The sequence below is a fragment of the Syngnathus acus genome, chromosome 3 (genome assembly GCF_901709675.1).
Source record: "Syngnathus acus chromosome 3, fSynAcu1.2, whole genome shotgun sequence".
Taxonomy (NCBI): Eukaryota; Metazoa; Chordata; class Actinopteri; order Syngnathiformes; family Syngnathidae; genus Syngnathus; species Syngnathus acus.
In genome coordinates, this window is record NC_051089.1 from 19,505,508 (window position 1) to 19,521,389 (window position 15,882).

General features: G+C 42.5%; 1 protein-coding gene and 1 long non-coding RNA gene across 2 annotated transcripts in view; one reads left to right on the plus strand and one right to left on the minus strand.

Annotated features, from left to right (window-relative positions):
• The window catches only part of mex3b (mex-3 RNA binding family member B), a 20,651-nt gene extending 15,475 nt beyond the window's left edge, over positions 1 to 5,176 (plus strand). The window contains 3 exon segments of the mRNA XM_037246790.1: positions 2,905 to 3,885; positions 3,888 to 3,993; positions 3,995 to 5,176. Coding sequence (XP_037102685.1) covers positions 2,905 to 3,885; positions 3,888 to 3,993; positions 3,995 to 4,259 — 1,352 coding nt within the window. The 3' untranslated portion in view covers positions 4,260 to 5,176.
• LOC119120160 overlaps positions 1 to 15,531 on the minus strand; it is a 16,128-nt gene extending 597 nt beyond the window's left edge. The window contains exons 1-2 of the long non-coding RNA XR_005097475.1: positions 15,484 to 15,531; positions 10,619 to 10,622 (exon numbers count right to left, since the gene is read on the minus strand). This is a non-coding gene — a long non-coding RNA (uncharacterized LOC119120160). The remainder of the gene's footprint in view (positions 1 to 10,618; positions 10,623 to 15,483) is intronic.
• Positions 15,532 to 15,882: the final 351 nt, after the last annotated feature.

The window sequence follows — 15,882 nt, forward strand, 5'->3', positions numbered from 1 at the left end:
CATCAGGTCACCCCTATGTCAAGCTTTAACACCATCACCTGGTGAAATTTTGGAACTACTACATGTTTTGGGATAGCTAATGTGCCTGGGCCGTATTCGATACCCAATTATACACCATCTTGTACCACCATGCCACTTGACAGTCACAAAACTGCACTGCCAAAAGATATATATTTTGAGCCTTGAAACACTATCAGTGAGTCTTTCCATGGGGTGGAGTGTAACAAATGGGCCAGGATAACCATGTGCAGCACGAACTTTGTTTATTTGATGATTTTGATTTGATTTTGCTCCATTTTTGCTCGTCTTATTTATTGTGTTATTTGTTTATTTATTATTTATTCATCACTCTTATTTATTCATTGTTTGTGCCTTCTTGTTTTTATTTTTTTTGTATTGTTTACTTGTATGTATATATTGTGTACTATGTCTTGTCACCGTGGGATAGTGGGAACGTTATTTCGATCTCTTTGTGTGTCTTGGCATGTGAAGAAATTGACAATAAAGCAGACTTTGACTTTGTCTTTTTGAAAAGGGAAAAGCTGGAACACCGGCAGAGCAGGTGCAGCGAGGAAGCGGCGTTGCAGCGGCAGATGACAGTTGACAAGTGCCAGGGCACGACTGGAAGCTCGCGGGATGAGAACAGGCAGGCAGACAGGCAAGCAGAAGTCGTCCTGTCTGACAGGACTCAGGCAATACGTGGTCGGGGATAGGCGGGCGATTAGGCCAAACAGAGTTCGAAGTTGCTCAGTCAAGCAAGCGGGCAAGGCGGAGATGCGGTCTGGAACAGGCAGTGGGTCAGGCCGGGTTCATGAACAAGTCGGTCAAAGAGGCAGGCGGGCGGGCGGGCGGTCAGGCAGGCAGGCAGGCGGAGTCAGTTCAGATAATAGCTTGTGAGCAGGAACAGGTAGTAAAACAGACAGGTAGTAAGCCAGATGAACCGACCAGCAAACCAACGGGCAAACAGCGTTTAAATACACATCCTGATGGGCAGGTAACGAGGGGCAGGTAGTGGCGATGAGCAGTGATTAGTGTGGGGCGTGGCTGTGAGCAATGTGCGTCTATGCGGCTGTGACTGAGGACTAGCGCGGGGGCGAGGCAGCCGGCCGTGCGCGAGGTGGAAAATTACTTGACTCATGGATGAAGAGTGGAATCAGGACATGCTGGGAGCGTGTGTAGCGAAGAATTACATCACTCATTGCATGTAGAGTGGCCTCATCACAGAGGATCGCAGCAACCCGGCAATACGCGCGGTGGAACGCCAATCGGCAGGACGAGTGCGGGGCAGAGACGTGACATGGAGATGTTGCGCCATGCAATGTCAAATTTTGTCCTTCAGAAACATACCCTTTGTCCACACCACCATCTTTCTGCTACGGATATCCGAATGAGACAATCACCCGATCACAAGTTTGATGTATCAATGACTTCAGCATATGCGATAATTGCAATACACTTACTTTCCACTTGAGGGAATACTACATTTCATTTGTGATGACATTTTGCTTGCACCTCTGCTGAATAAATTGGTGGTAGGCTTGCGACCAACTTAGGTCATTACATTCTCATAGTTCATCGCTAGATGGCAAAAAATTCTACACACCATCTCTCTAAGGAAGGTGACGTTTAACTTAATTAAAGTATCAGTTCTAAACTTATTTCACACATTGTCCATAGGTGTGTGTACCCTCAGAATTCACATGACATATATTTTAAAATCTTTTTAAAAAAGATTGACACATTGTAAAAAGGCTGATGAAAAAGCATTCCAAACGAAAGTACAGCATGGGTCAGTGGTAGGGTGGCCGTTACCCAACCCAGAGGATGGAGGTTCGATCCCCAACCATTGTCACCATTTTGAAGTGTGCTTGCGCAAGACACTGAACCCCTGGTTGCTCCTGATGGTATGATATCAGTTGATGAATGAGGATGCAGTGTGAGGTGCTTTGAAGACCAGAGGTAGAAAAGCACTATTCAAGTACAACCCATTTACCATTTAACATTGAAGTGTACTGATGCTGTGTTTTGACACCTGTAGATCACCTGTCGCAGCTGTCTCCATATTTACTTAAGATATGTGGCTCTTTTGTTGCTCAGAGGATCATCCATCAGTCTCAGTCTTAAAATGATGATGCTGCAAGATAAAATTAGAACAATGGTCACAATCGCTACCTCACCACATGCAGTCAACACCCACAGCTGGACACTTTTCCAGCTGCGGGGCAGTACTAGTGCTAAGTTACATATGTGGAATCCATTCCCTGCAACATTGTCACTTCTGCTGCTGCTGTTGTTCCTATAAAAACAAAGGGACTGCAAAGAACCTCCGCTACACAATACATTGGAAGGCAGATATCGGTCATATCTGTATTGTAGGTCATATCACAGATGAAATGGAAAAACACATGAGTTTTATCATTCACTGCATCCAGGAGACATGCAACCATAATCATTTCAGATGTATTCTGTTAAATATCACAATTGGATGAAATGCGCCCCCACACCCTTTTGAAGTGGGTTGTCCCTCTTCTTCATCAAGGTTCATGTCAACCTCACCTGGCCCCATTTCGATAAATGAGACATTTACTGCGTTACTACCTTTCGGCATTGTCATAAAGCTTTATTGTTTCCATTAAATTGGCAATGATGATCCTAAAAAACTAAATGATGGGTTCTCTCTACTTTTGCACTGTTGCATATTTATACGTTTCAGCATGTGGTTTGAATTTGCTCCTTTTAAAAAAGATCATTTCACCATATGTCTAAGGACACCAACCATTTGAGAGACACTAATATTAAACAGATAGCAACAATTTCATGCTTAAAACAAATCACTTAAAATATTTCAACCCAATGTTGTTTTTTCAACCTGCATTCACTTTCATGTTTTGCTCCTTTACTCAGGTTGCAAGATTAAAGCACTGCGAGCAAAGACCAACACATATATCAAAACTCCAGTCCGAGGTGAGGAACCAGTTTTTGTAGTGACGGGCAGAAGGGAGGACGTGGCGATGGCCAGGAGAGAGATTATTTCAGCGGTAGAGCATTTCTCGATGATTCGAGCTTCCAGAAAGAAAAACACCCGCATAAATGGGAGCGGTACTCCAGTCCCTGGCCCCCTTAACCTACCTGGACAGACCACAATCCAGGTGCGAGTACCTTACCGTGTAGTGGGTCTTGTTGTAGGCCCCAAGGGTGCTACAATTAAACGCATCCAACAACAGACACACACTTACATTGTGACTCCCAGTCGAGACAAGGAGCCTGTTTTTGAGGTAACAGGGATGCCAGAAAACGTGGACCGAGCCCGAGAGGAGATCGAAGCTCACATAACAGTGAGAACAGGGGGTCTTATTGAGTTCCAGGATGAAAACGACTTCCATGCCAATGGAACAGATGTGGGGTTTGATCTCAATGGGTACCCCAATCTGTGGCCAAAGCCCAGGATTGGGATGACACCCACCTCTGTATGCAAGCCCTTCTCCAAGTTCCGCAATGACTCATCCTCCTCCCTAGGAAGTGGCTCCAATGACACCTACTTTGGCACTAATGTCCGCATGGCAGACTACAGCCCCCCCAGCTCTGCACTGAGTTGCACGACTATCAACATTAATTGTAGCAATAACAACAATATCAGTGTCAACACAAATGGCAATGGGTTTGTTTATGGAAACGAGGCAATCTCTCCTGACTGCACTGATCTGACTTTTGATTCCCCGCCAGGGATTGAACCTTCGCCAACCCAACCCGGCATTTTCTGGTCCCAGTACGAAAATCAAATCAACCCCTCCTTGACTGGATCCAATTCGCCCATCTCCACACCAGCTATTTTTGTTGCCACTTCCAATGGCCTGATGGTAAATCAGAGAATAATTAACAAAAACAATCCAGGATGTCACCCCCCCTCCATGCTGGTACCAATGAGCACCAGTTAGCACAAAGGGTCTGCACTGACCCAAGTAAAGACTTGTTCAGTTTCCCTGGCTATGTCAACACAGTTGCCTCTGACAAACTCTCACCTTTGTTGCATTTCATGTGATTACTCTGCCTCCTCCTCTTCCTCCTCTTCCTCATCCACCAGTCGTAAAGGCAGCCGTGATTGTTCAGTGTGTTTTGAAAGCGAGGTTATTGCAGCACTGGTCCCCTGTGGACACAACCTCTTCTGTATGGACTGTGCCAATCGTATCTGTGAGCAAAGCGAACCTAAATGCCCTGTCTGCCAAACCAGCGTTACTCAGGCTATACGTATATTTTCATGAGAGTATAATTTGTCATATTGCTATAATAGAATCAATAATTGTCATCAGTTTGAAATGTGTACTGTATGTAGGATTACATATGTTTGTGTATGTTACAGGCTGTTGTATGAAAAGGAACATAAAAACTTCTGGGTTTGTTGGATTAAAAAGAAAGTCAACCCCCAAATTTTCTTTACAACATTATGTTGTGTGCACCCCCACTAGTCTAAACACAGGATTCCGATTAATATTACATTTGTGGAATATGAATTAAGCGACAAAATTCAGCCATTTTGATCCATCTCAGGGCGCCCAAATGACTAAAAATTACAATACAATTTCTCAGGGTCCAGATAACGACCATTCACGGCCCACCTGTTTTCTGAGTTTGATCTTGTAACTTTTGCCCTGATCGGTCATTATCTGAGCCCCGAGCAACTGTGATGTAATTTTCAGTTAATAGTAAATTTCAAAATGGCTACCTCCTGAGATGGATAAAAACGGCTGGATTTTGCTGCTTAATTCATATTCCACCTATGTAATATTAATCAGAATACAATGTTTATACAAGTGGGGGTGCATAGAACAATAGGATTGTGTATCCTATTGTAAAGACAAGTTTTGGGTTGAGTACCCCTTTGAATGAAAGACTTATTCTGTCTTAGGGAAATATTATCAGCGTCGAGATGCATGTTTTAAGTATCACAAATAGTAATCAATAGCTCTAGTCAATTGTACTCATTATTTATCTTATTGGACACATTGGAGTTACGATGCAGGTATGTGGATCGTTCAGACTTTTGGCTGTGTGCAAGCTGAGTCATCTAATTTGCCCTAAAGTAATGTAATAAAGACAGTTCACAATACCTGGGGAACAAAACAGGACATAGGTAGTTTCTTGTTTGCAGAAATATAGTATACATTTATGTATAGAACACATTTACCGTATTTTCCGCACTAAAAGGCGCACCGGATTATAAGGCGCACCTTCAATGAACGGCCCATTTTAAAACTTTGTCCATATATAAGGCGCACCGGATTATAAGGCGCATAAAATAGAAGCTATACTGCAACAAACTGAGGTTGACTAGGGTTGCGGTATGCATCCACGAGCCAATAACCAACGAGCCCTCTGTAAACAATCGCGTTTCTCAAACGATCTCCTATAAAATGATCGGAACTGACTAAAGTTCGATCTAACGCATTGGTACTACTTACCTATGTTTCCCTTCCATATCGATCCGTAGATTTACTCGAAACATTAACAGAGCAGCCTATTTTCACATGAAATAGCCTGGTACGTATAGCAGCTATCGTTATAGCATTAGCCATCCGCAAAGTCCCACGAGCCTCAGCTCGCAATCTCCCATGAGCCTCAGCAAAGTGTAAACAATCGCGTTTCTCAAACGATCTCCTATAAAATGATCGGAACTGACTAAAGTTCGATCTAACGCATTGGTACTACTTACCTATGTTTCCCTTCCATATCGATCCGTAGATTTACTCGAAACATTAACAGAGCAGCCTATTTTCACATGAAATAGCCTGGTATGTATAGCAGCTATCGTTATAGCATTAGCCATCCGCAAAGTCCCACGAGCCTCAGCTCGCAATCTCCCATGAGCCTCAGCAAAGTGTAAACAATCGCGTTTCTCAAACGATCTCCTATAAAATGATCGGAACTGACTAAAGTTCGATCTAACGCATTGGTACTACTTACCTATGTTTCCCTTCCATATCGATCCGTAGATTTACTCGAAACATTAACAGAGCAGCCTATTTTCACATGAAATAGCCTGGTACGTATAGCAGCTATCGTTATAGCATTAGCCATCCGCAAAGTCCCACGAGCCTCAGCTCGCAATCTCCCATGAGCCTCAGCAAAGTGTAAACAATCGCGTTTCTCAAACGATCTCCTATAAAATGATCGGAACTGACTAAAGTTCGATCTAACGCATTGGTACTACTTACCTATGTTTCCCTTCCATATCGATCCGTAGATTTACTCGAAACATTAACAGAGCAGCCTATTTTCACATGAAATAGCCTGGTACGTATAGCAGCTATCGTTATAGCATTAGCCATCCGCAAAGTCCCACGAGCCTCAGCTCGCAATCTCCCATGAGCCTCAGCAAAGTGTAAACAATCGCGTTTCTCAAACGATCTCCTATAAAATTATCGGAACTGACTAAAGTTCGATCTAACGCATTGGTACTACTTACCTATGTTTCCCTTCCATATCGATCCGTAGATTTACTCGAAACATTAACAGAGCAGCCTATTTTCACATGAAATAGCCTGGTACGTATAGCAGCTATCGTTATAGCATTAGCCATCCGCAAAGTCCCACGAGCCTCAGCTCGCAATTTCCCATGAGCCTCAGCAAAGTGTAAACAATCGCGTTTCTCAAACGATCTCCTATAAAATGATCGGAACTGACTAAAGTTCGATCTAACGCATTGGTACTACTTACCTATGTTTCCCTTCCATATCGATCCGTAGATTTACTCGAAACATTAACAGAGCAGCCTATTTTGACATGAAATAGCCTGGTACGTATAGCAGCTATCGTTATAGCATTAGCCATCCACAAAGCCCCATGAGCCTCAGCTCGCAATCTCCCATGAGCCTCAGCAAAGTGTAAACAATCGCGTTTCTCAAACGATCTCCTATAAAATGATCGGAACTGACTAAAGTTCGATCTAACACATTGGTACTGCTTACCTACGTTTCCCTTCCATATCAATCCGTACATTTACTCGAAACATTAACGGAGCAGCCTATTTTGAAATGAAATAGCCTCTCGGGTACAACAGCCATTCGGTGACGCCCCCTGACTACAGTTGCCGTAATGTTGGGAAGCGATGCGACCTTGTAATTTACTAGTCGTACTAAAACGTACTGAAACATCTTGGCAGAGCACTGTGTACAACCAGAATGGATCAACAAATTCATCAATTGATCCATATATAAGGCGCACTGGACTATAAGGCGCACTGTCGGCTTTTGAGAAAATTTTAGGTTTTTAGGTGCGCCTTATAGTCCGGAAAATACGGTACTTGAAATGTTAAATGACAACAGATTGAAATATTTTATCCTTTTTGATTGCAAAGATGTTTACAAATATTTTGAGTTCAGTGAAGTTTTTTTGTAGATCGGTACATCTTGTTTATTTTTTAGAATGGCTTAATGGAATTCATCACTGTACACATGGTTTGAATGATATTCATGTGCAGGGGAGAGAAAAGTCCACAGAATATACTATATTGCATTATTGGCATTATTCTGATGAGATGATGTTTTCATGGGATCAACAACCTTTGACACTTAGCATATATTTGGATTATATGATATAAAGCCTATTTTATTCTATATGAAACATTGAAATGTGCAAATCCTATCAAGATTAACATAAAGAGTCATTTTATGCTTTCTTAAATTTGTATGTATCAGATTTGGGTGGGAATTACAGGATTCTGTTGCACCCCTATAGTATTAATATTTCTATTTTGATACATTGTTTACCGCTTGTTTACGTATTTGTAGTTTTATTAGTGTAAATGTACTTAATTTTAAGAACAAATATATTTTATTTTACGATAATCGACCTAAAACCTCATACTCTAATGCTATTTTATATTTCCTGAGACAAGATTTTAAAATGATCGAGTTTTTATTTTTCTGAAATTTAGAGTTATACCTGACAAGTAATGGTGCTACTTCATGTTTTTTTAAAAGTATTTCTATACCAGTCAAATAAACAATGGTACTTTTGAGAAGTGTCAGTTCTTCCAGACTCGGTTCTTTCTGTTGTTCAGAGTACACACGATCATATGACAACACTGAATTATAGGGGTCGCAAAGAATTGTCAGAGTTGTCAAATTCTTTAACTCCCTCTGACAATCAGAGGGGAAGATGACATGTGCTGCGAAGTCTAATAAAATTTTTACAACATGGATTTTTTTGGCATGATATGGTTCTTGGGGGCAAATGGTCAACACAGTGCTGGTTAATTACATCAAATTTGATAATAATTATTCTCCGCAGAGAAAATGTTTGTTTTGATACTGTACAGTGATTCCTTGTTTATCACGGGGGGAACCACCCGCAAAAATCGAAAAGCTGGGAAGTAGAAACGGTATACGTATTATTGAGAAATTGAATCACCATTGTATTGAAATTTCCAACATGTAGTGTTTCTTGTTGGGTGCTAGAGGGACTGCGTGTATGGTAAGTCATTTAGAACAGTGGTCCCCAACCACCGGGCCGCGGACCGGTACCGGTCCGTGGGTCACTTTGTACCGGGCCGCCAAGCCACACAGAAAAAAAAAATTGTTTTAATCGACGATCAATTAATTCAGGTCAAGACGCTCGTCCCGGTCACGTGACATGTTTCCCCAGTCGAGCCCGCAAAGCTAGCAAAAATGAGTAAGTATTTATTTTGAAAAATATAAACAAATTGGCGATTCTCTCCCAATTACATCCGTCGGTTCAGGTCAAGACGCTCGTCTCGGTCACGTGACATGTCACCTCAGTTGAGCCCGCGAAGCAAGCAAAAATGAGCAAGAAACAGAGATGTTTGGAAAGCTTCTTCGGAAAGGGAAAAAAGCCCAATGAGGAGACGGAAGAAGAAGAGGCTACGACTTCTAAGAAAAGGAAAGCTGCATTTAAAAGACTATGACGCGCCAAGCCCACTCTGCATAATATGTGGCGACAAGCTAGCTAACGAGGCAATGAAGCCCTCAAAACTGCTTCGGCACATGGAGACCAAGCATCCTGCATTAAAAGACAAACCTTAACCACTTCGGGTGTCATTGTCTCCGATTACGCCTAGATGGGACCGGCTCGTTTCTGAGAAACAAGCTCAGTGCTCCCACTAATTCAATGTAATGGTGAGTTTTATTTTAATGTCGTTTATACTTGTTTTTATGCCAGTCGTATCATTTTATTTCATCGTATTCATATATTTATTATAAATGTATTATTTATTTATATACCGTATTTTCCGCCCTAAAAGGCGCACCGGGTTATAAGGCGCACCTTCAATGAACGGCCCATTTTAAAACTTTGTCCATATATAAGGCGCACCGGCTTATAAGGCGCATAAAATAGAAGCTATACTGCATCAAACTGAGGTTGACTAGGGTTGCGGTATGCATCCACTAGCCAATAACCAACGAGCCCTCTATAAACAATCGCGTTTCTCAAACGATCTCCTATAAAATGATCAGAACTGACTAAAGTTCGATCTAACGCATTGGTACTACTTACCTATGTTTCCCTTCCATATCGATCCGTAGATTTACTCGAAACATTAACAGAGCAGCCTATTTTGACATGAAATAGCCTGGTACGTATAGCAGCTATCGCAATAGCATTAGCCATCCGCAAAGTCTCACGAGCCTCAGCGAAGTGTAAACAATCGCGTTTCTCAAACGATCTCCTATAAAATGATCGGAACTGACTAAAGTTCGATCCAACGCATTGGTACTACTTACCTATGTTTCCCTTCCATATCGATCCGTAGATTTACTCGAAACATTAACAGAGCAGCCTATTTTGACAGGAAATAGCCTGGTACGTATAGCAGCTATCGCAATAGCATTAGCCATCCGCAAAGTCTCACGAGCCTCACCTCGCAATCTCCCATGAGCCTCAGCAAAGTGTAAACAATCGCGTTTCTCAAACGATCTCCTATAAAATGATCGGAACTGACTAAAGTTCGATCCAACGCATTGGTACTACTTACCTATGTTTCCCTTCCATATCGATCCGTAGATTTACTCGAAACATTAACAGAGCAGCCTATTTTGACATGAAATAGCCTGGTACGTATAGCAGCTATCGCAATAGCATTAGCCATCCGCAAAGTCTCACGAGCCTCACCTCGCAATCTCCCATGAGCCTCAGCAAAGTGTAAACAATCGCGTTTCTCAAACGATCTCCTATAAAATGATCGGAACTGACTAAAGTTCGATCTAACGCATTGGTACTACTTACCTATGTTTCCCTTCCATATCGATCCGTAGATTTACTCGAAACATTAACAGAGCAGCCTATTTTGACATGAAATAGCCTGGTACGTATAGCAGCTATCGCAATAGCATTAGCCATCCGCAAAGTCTCACGAGCCTCACCTCGCAATCTCCCATGAGCCTCAGCAAAGTGTAAACAATCGCGTTTCTCAAACGATCTCCTATAAAATGATCGGAACTGACTAAAGTTCGATCCAACGCATTTGTACTACTTACCTATGTTTCCCTTCCATATCGATCCGTAGATTTACTCGAAACATTAACAGAGCAGCCTATTTTGACATGAAATAGCCTGGTACGTATAGCAGCTATCGCAATAGCATTAGCCATCCGCAAAGTCTCACGAGCCTCACCTCGCAATCTCCCATGAGCCTCAGCAAAGTGTAAACAATCGCGTTTCTCAAACGATCTCCTATAAAATGATCGGAACTGACTAAAGTTCGATCTAACGCATTGGTACTACTTACCTATGTTTCCCTTCCATATCGATCCGTAGATTTACTCGAAACATTAACAGAGCAGCCTATTTTGACAGGAAATAGCCTCGCGGGTACAACAGCTATTCGGTGACGCCCCCTGACTACAGTTGCCGTAATGCTGGGAAGCGATGCGACCTTGTAATTTATTAGTCGTACTAAAACGTACTGAAACATTTTGGCAGAGCACTGTGTACAACCAGTATGGATCAACAAATTCATCAGTTGATCCATATATAAGGCGCACTGGCCTATAAGGCGCACTGTCGGCTTTTGAGAAAATTTTAGGTTTTTAGGTGCGCCTTTTAGGGCGGAAAATACGGTAAATGTATTATTTAGTTATATAAATCTATTATTTATTTATATAAAGGCCGGTCCGCGAAAATATTTCTGACACGTAACCGGTCCGTGGCGCAAAAAAGGTTGGCGATCACTGATTTAGAAGGGTGATGTTCCTTGCCAAACCACACTAACATCATGCATAGCGAAACCAAAGTGAGTCACGGTTGCGCATGAATCCCCTGTTCCATTGTGGCCCAGTACACAATGTTAAAGCTTTTTAGACCCTCCCCAATACTTTTAGGCCACATAAACCTTTCCCATTCTCTTAATAACCATTCCAACACTGTTCTGTGTGCATGTATTGTAGGTTTACAGTAAATAAAAGAACAAACACCTGATGTTGTCACGTGTCGCAACTCATTCTGCACCGGTTGGTGCTTCTACCCTCACGCGTGGCCGGCTTCCGCCTACTGCGCTTGAACTCATTCACGTTCTCAGTGACGCTCATTGCACAGAGGCACGCCCCACGCTATCAGGGCACATTGGCTGCTGTCCTGACTCCGGGACGGTAACCAGCCGTGCTCCCCGTGCTTGTCCTCAGTGAAGCACATTGTTCAGAGGCACGCCTCGCGCTATGAGCGCTCAATGCCGCTGTCCCGACTCTTTCTCCACGGCGGTGCATTTTTCCTTGGTGCGCGGCTGTGTCACGTCTCCGCTCTTGCCCTGCTGGCCTGCTGATGCGCCCTCCGCAGTAGACGTCGGGGGCGCACGTCACCAATACGGAATGGCGCGTGCTAATCGGCGCTGATCGCCACCACCTGTGCCGTGTTACCCGCTGATTAGGGCGTGTACCGTATTGGCCCGAATATAAGACGACCCTGATTATAAGACGCCCCCCCCTCTTTTTCAAGACTCAAGTTTGAAAAAAGACTTTTTGAACACCAAATTTGATTTTTATAAAAATAATAATTACAGTAAATCTGAAACAAATGATTATAACAATATATTTGAGAGAAAAAGCATGTTATTTTGCCTCATTCAAATCATGCAAAAACTGTAATATGTGATATAAACACATCTTGATATCTGAACATTTAAATATGTAAACTAAAGTGCAATCACATTTGTAAATGAATGGCTTCTGGTTTTTGAAATGTGAATAAACCAATCTACTGTGATAAAACAACAAAATTGTAATAACTGCATTTAACCATCAAAGTGAAGTCTAACTATAACTGTAGTCTTGAAACAAATCTGAATAAGGAAAAACATTGCAATAAAATAATGCAAACTGCTACCGCTATTGTTGGGGAGCCTGAGGACTGTATAGGGCAGACATGGGCAAACTACGGCCCGCGGGCCACATCCGGCCCACGGGGCCGTTTAATCCGGCCCGCCAAACCTGAATAAATTGTGTTATTACAGGGATGAGAATTTTCCGCGGATATTTTTTTTATATATGAAGGGGAGCGGCCCGCCTGCTGGCCGGGCAACGTTAGCCTCGGCGACTCGCGAGCATTCCCCCGCCCGCCGCGACGGCATCTTTAGGTTTTGTGTATTCTCTGTCAAGATATGATCAGCTATGGAGGTCGCGGCGCTAGAAACATTAAAGGAGCACATCGAAACAAAAAAACACAAAGCTACGTTTTTACTTTTACAAGCATGTGAAAACTTGAAATCACCTTTCTTCTTGTTTGTTGTCAATCGCGCATCGCATTCAGCCATCCTGCGCAACACACTTAGTCAGTAAAATTCATAATTGACGACACATCGTTTGATGCGATGGTGCAATCCTTGATGGTGTGTTATTGTAAAATATTGTTTGTTTTTTAATCTCCATCGCAGACCGGATATCATACGGAGGCCGCCATGACAGTATGCGCAGAACGGATGCGCAAGACACGTCAGCTATATAAAGAGCGAGAGTTCAGTTCTCTACCTATTAGTTTCAATTCACAGTTTAATTAGCAGTTTCAATCAGCAAATAACAAAATGCGTATTACAGGTAATATTTTATTTCACAACACTTTGCCTTGTTCCTTTCTTCTCTGCTGTTCACTTCAAACACGCTCCATATGAACACAATGCTCTCGTATCAGACGCTTGCTCGATCACCTGCTCGTTTGCTGTCACAATGTACCCGACACAAATCCTAAACATTTCTTCGCTATCGAGTTTGCTAGCGCATGCGCAGTGATACTGACCGGCAGAATAACATCCGGTTGTTCCCGAAGATGATCTTTTTTCTGAAATAATTTTACGTTTACGGACTTAAGAGTCAAAATTTGGGTGCATATTATACATGGGTACAGGCTTTTTTCCAGCATCGACATGCCATTTTTAGGGTGCGTATTATGCACGGGGGCGTATTTTACATGGAAAATTACGGTAATGGGAATCACTGATAGCAGTTTTTTGGTGAAATGTTTTTTTAATGCTGTTAATAAATGCATTTGTTTTCAAAAACCATTTTTTGAATATCTATGCTTTACTACCTACTAAAGACCAAAACCTTTCATGCAATGACCTTTACATGTCGTTTATATTGCTTCACACAAACACGACATCCATCTGCTCCTGGTTTGGCCCCCACGGTCAAAGTTTAGAACCCAATTCGGCCCGCAAGTCAAAAGGTTTGCCCACCCCTGGTATAGTGGGTTGGCTCGGATGGTTATGCTCTTTTCGCCCCCGGATGTCGGTCAGAACACAGGAGGAAAGACGTGGTTCAGTTTTGATTGCTTTACTGAATTATTGACAAAAACGTAACAGGCACTGTGGCTCATAGGGGCATACAGGCAAACTGGCAAAAGGGTATCGGCACATGTTTGGTCGTAAGGATGTGAGAGCAGGTGTGTGTAGTGTACATGGGTGAGTGTTTGGGTGTGTGAATGTGATTCTTGTGTGTATGATTATTGTATGAAGGGTGTGTGGTGTGTGTGTGTGTGTGTGGTGTGTGGTTCTGCAACAGACAGAAATATAGTAGCACGTAAGTCAACGCTCAGCTTCTGACGTCACACAACACTAGTAGACGGCACACATTATATAACTAACTGCGCGTAACGGTTCCACTATACTAAATAACCATACAGGAAGTACTCTCTGCAACACACCAAACATAAGTCATCGATCGAGACAACAAAAGACATTTGCTGGCGACCGTTAGTCGCCGTGGTGCTGCGTAACGGCTACTCGTATGATGCGAGGCAAACTTAAAGGAGCGCGCCGAAACAAACCGCGATCAGACAAATGGCACAACGGTAGACAGTAGTAACAATGAAATGTGTATACTCACTTTGTGTCAAAGACGCACACGATCACAGCAACATACTCAGTTGATACCAGCAACCTTTAATTTACCGCTGCGCACAAGGTCCAACAATCGCGATAAGCTGAGGTAACTCACGCGAGACTTAAGGCACGGTGACGTAACTTTCCAACATTTTAAGATCAACATAGGAACCTTTCTAACAGCTATTTTTATTTTTCTTCTTTGTGACAGGGGTTTGCTTTGGCCTGGGGAGTTAAGTTCAGCATTTGCTTTAAAGATATCTGGCGTGTCTAGCATTGTGAATAGGTATAATGTCTAGACCCCGAATGTAAGACGACCCCCACTTTTTCAGTCTTATTTCAATGCAAAAAACATCGTCTTATATTCGGGCCAATACGGTGTATAGACGCCGTTCGCCAGAATTGCGCGTGCTAATCGGCGCTGATCACCACCAACCGTGTTACCCACTGATTAGGGCGTGTATATAGACGCCGTTGGCCGGTCAGTCCTTGCCATTTTGTCTACTTTGACACACGCACGCCTGCCACCTGATTCTCATTTGCCTGATCCGCTGTATAATAAGATGCCACCACAACGTGCTATCAGCACAAATTTAAAACCCTCCTGCCGTCCTAGGGGTCAATTTGACCCCATTCAATGTTTATAATTAAAACAATAGTAGTTGACTTTATTTTTTGCTTAATATTTTATGAATCCTAAATTGATAGTGAGAACTGATCTAGCATAAATTTCAATGTACTGAACACATATTGCACACATTGGTCATCTTCTGGGGTCAATTTGACCCCAAGCTGTTAAAATGTCTCTGTCAGTATGTGTGACCTAACCCTCCTATCATCCTGAAATATAATAACAAATCTGGTATTTGGGGTCAATTTGACCCCAGGCACATTTACCTTCCGAAAATAATTCCCATATTTTTGTTACCCAAATTTTTGTGAAAGATACTTTTTATTTAGGGTTTATTTGCGGAATAGATGAATAACCCCATCAAAAACAGTGAACTGACATCTCTCGCGCCACCATCAGGTCAAATCTTTAAAATTAGAAAAGAAAATCTAAATTAGAATTCATTTATCTTCAAGTTTTCTTCCAAATCTTCTCACATTCACTTCTCAACATTAATGACCATAGTCTGATTTTGGTGATGATGGAATATGACAGGGACGCCGGCCACGCCTCCCCTGCCATCATGACAAGGGGAAAAACAAATTCAATTTTTTTTATTATAAAGTCATTTTCCTTTAAATTTCAATAATTATGTATCATTTTGAACCACAATCGCTCAATTTTTATAGTTATTTTAAAACCGAAGACGATTCGCTCGGAGGAGCCAACTTCCTGCCTAGCCTCCTCTGAGGATTGCGTAATCACACGGCTGCCTATGTTGACAGGCCGCTATGCAGTTAGACCAGGGATGGGCAAACTACGGCCCGCGGGCCACATCCGGCCCACGGGACCGTTTAATCCGGCCCGCCAACCCTGAACAAATTGTATTATTAAACATTTTTTTTTGGTCATTTTGCCTGCAATGACTGCGTTTCCCCAGTAGATGGGGAAC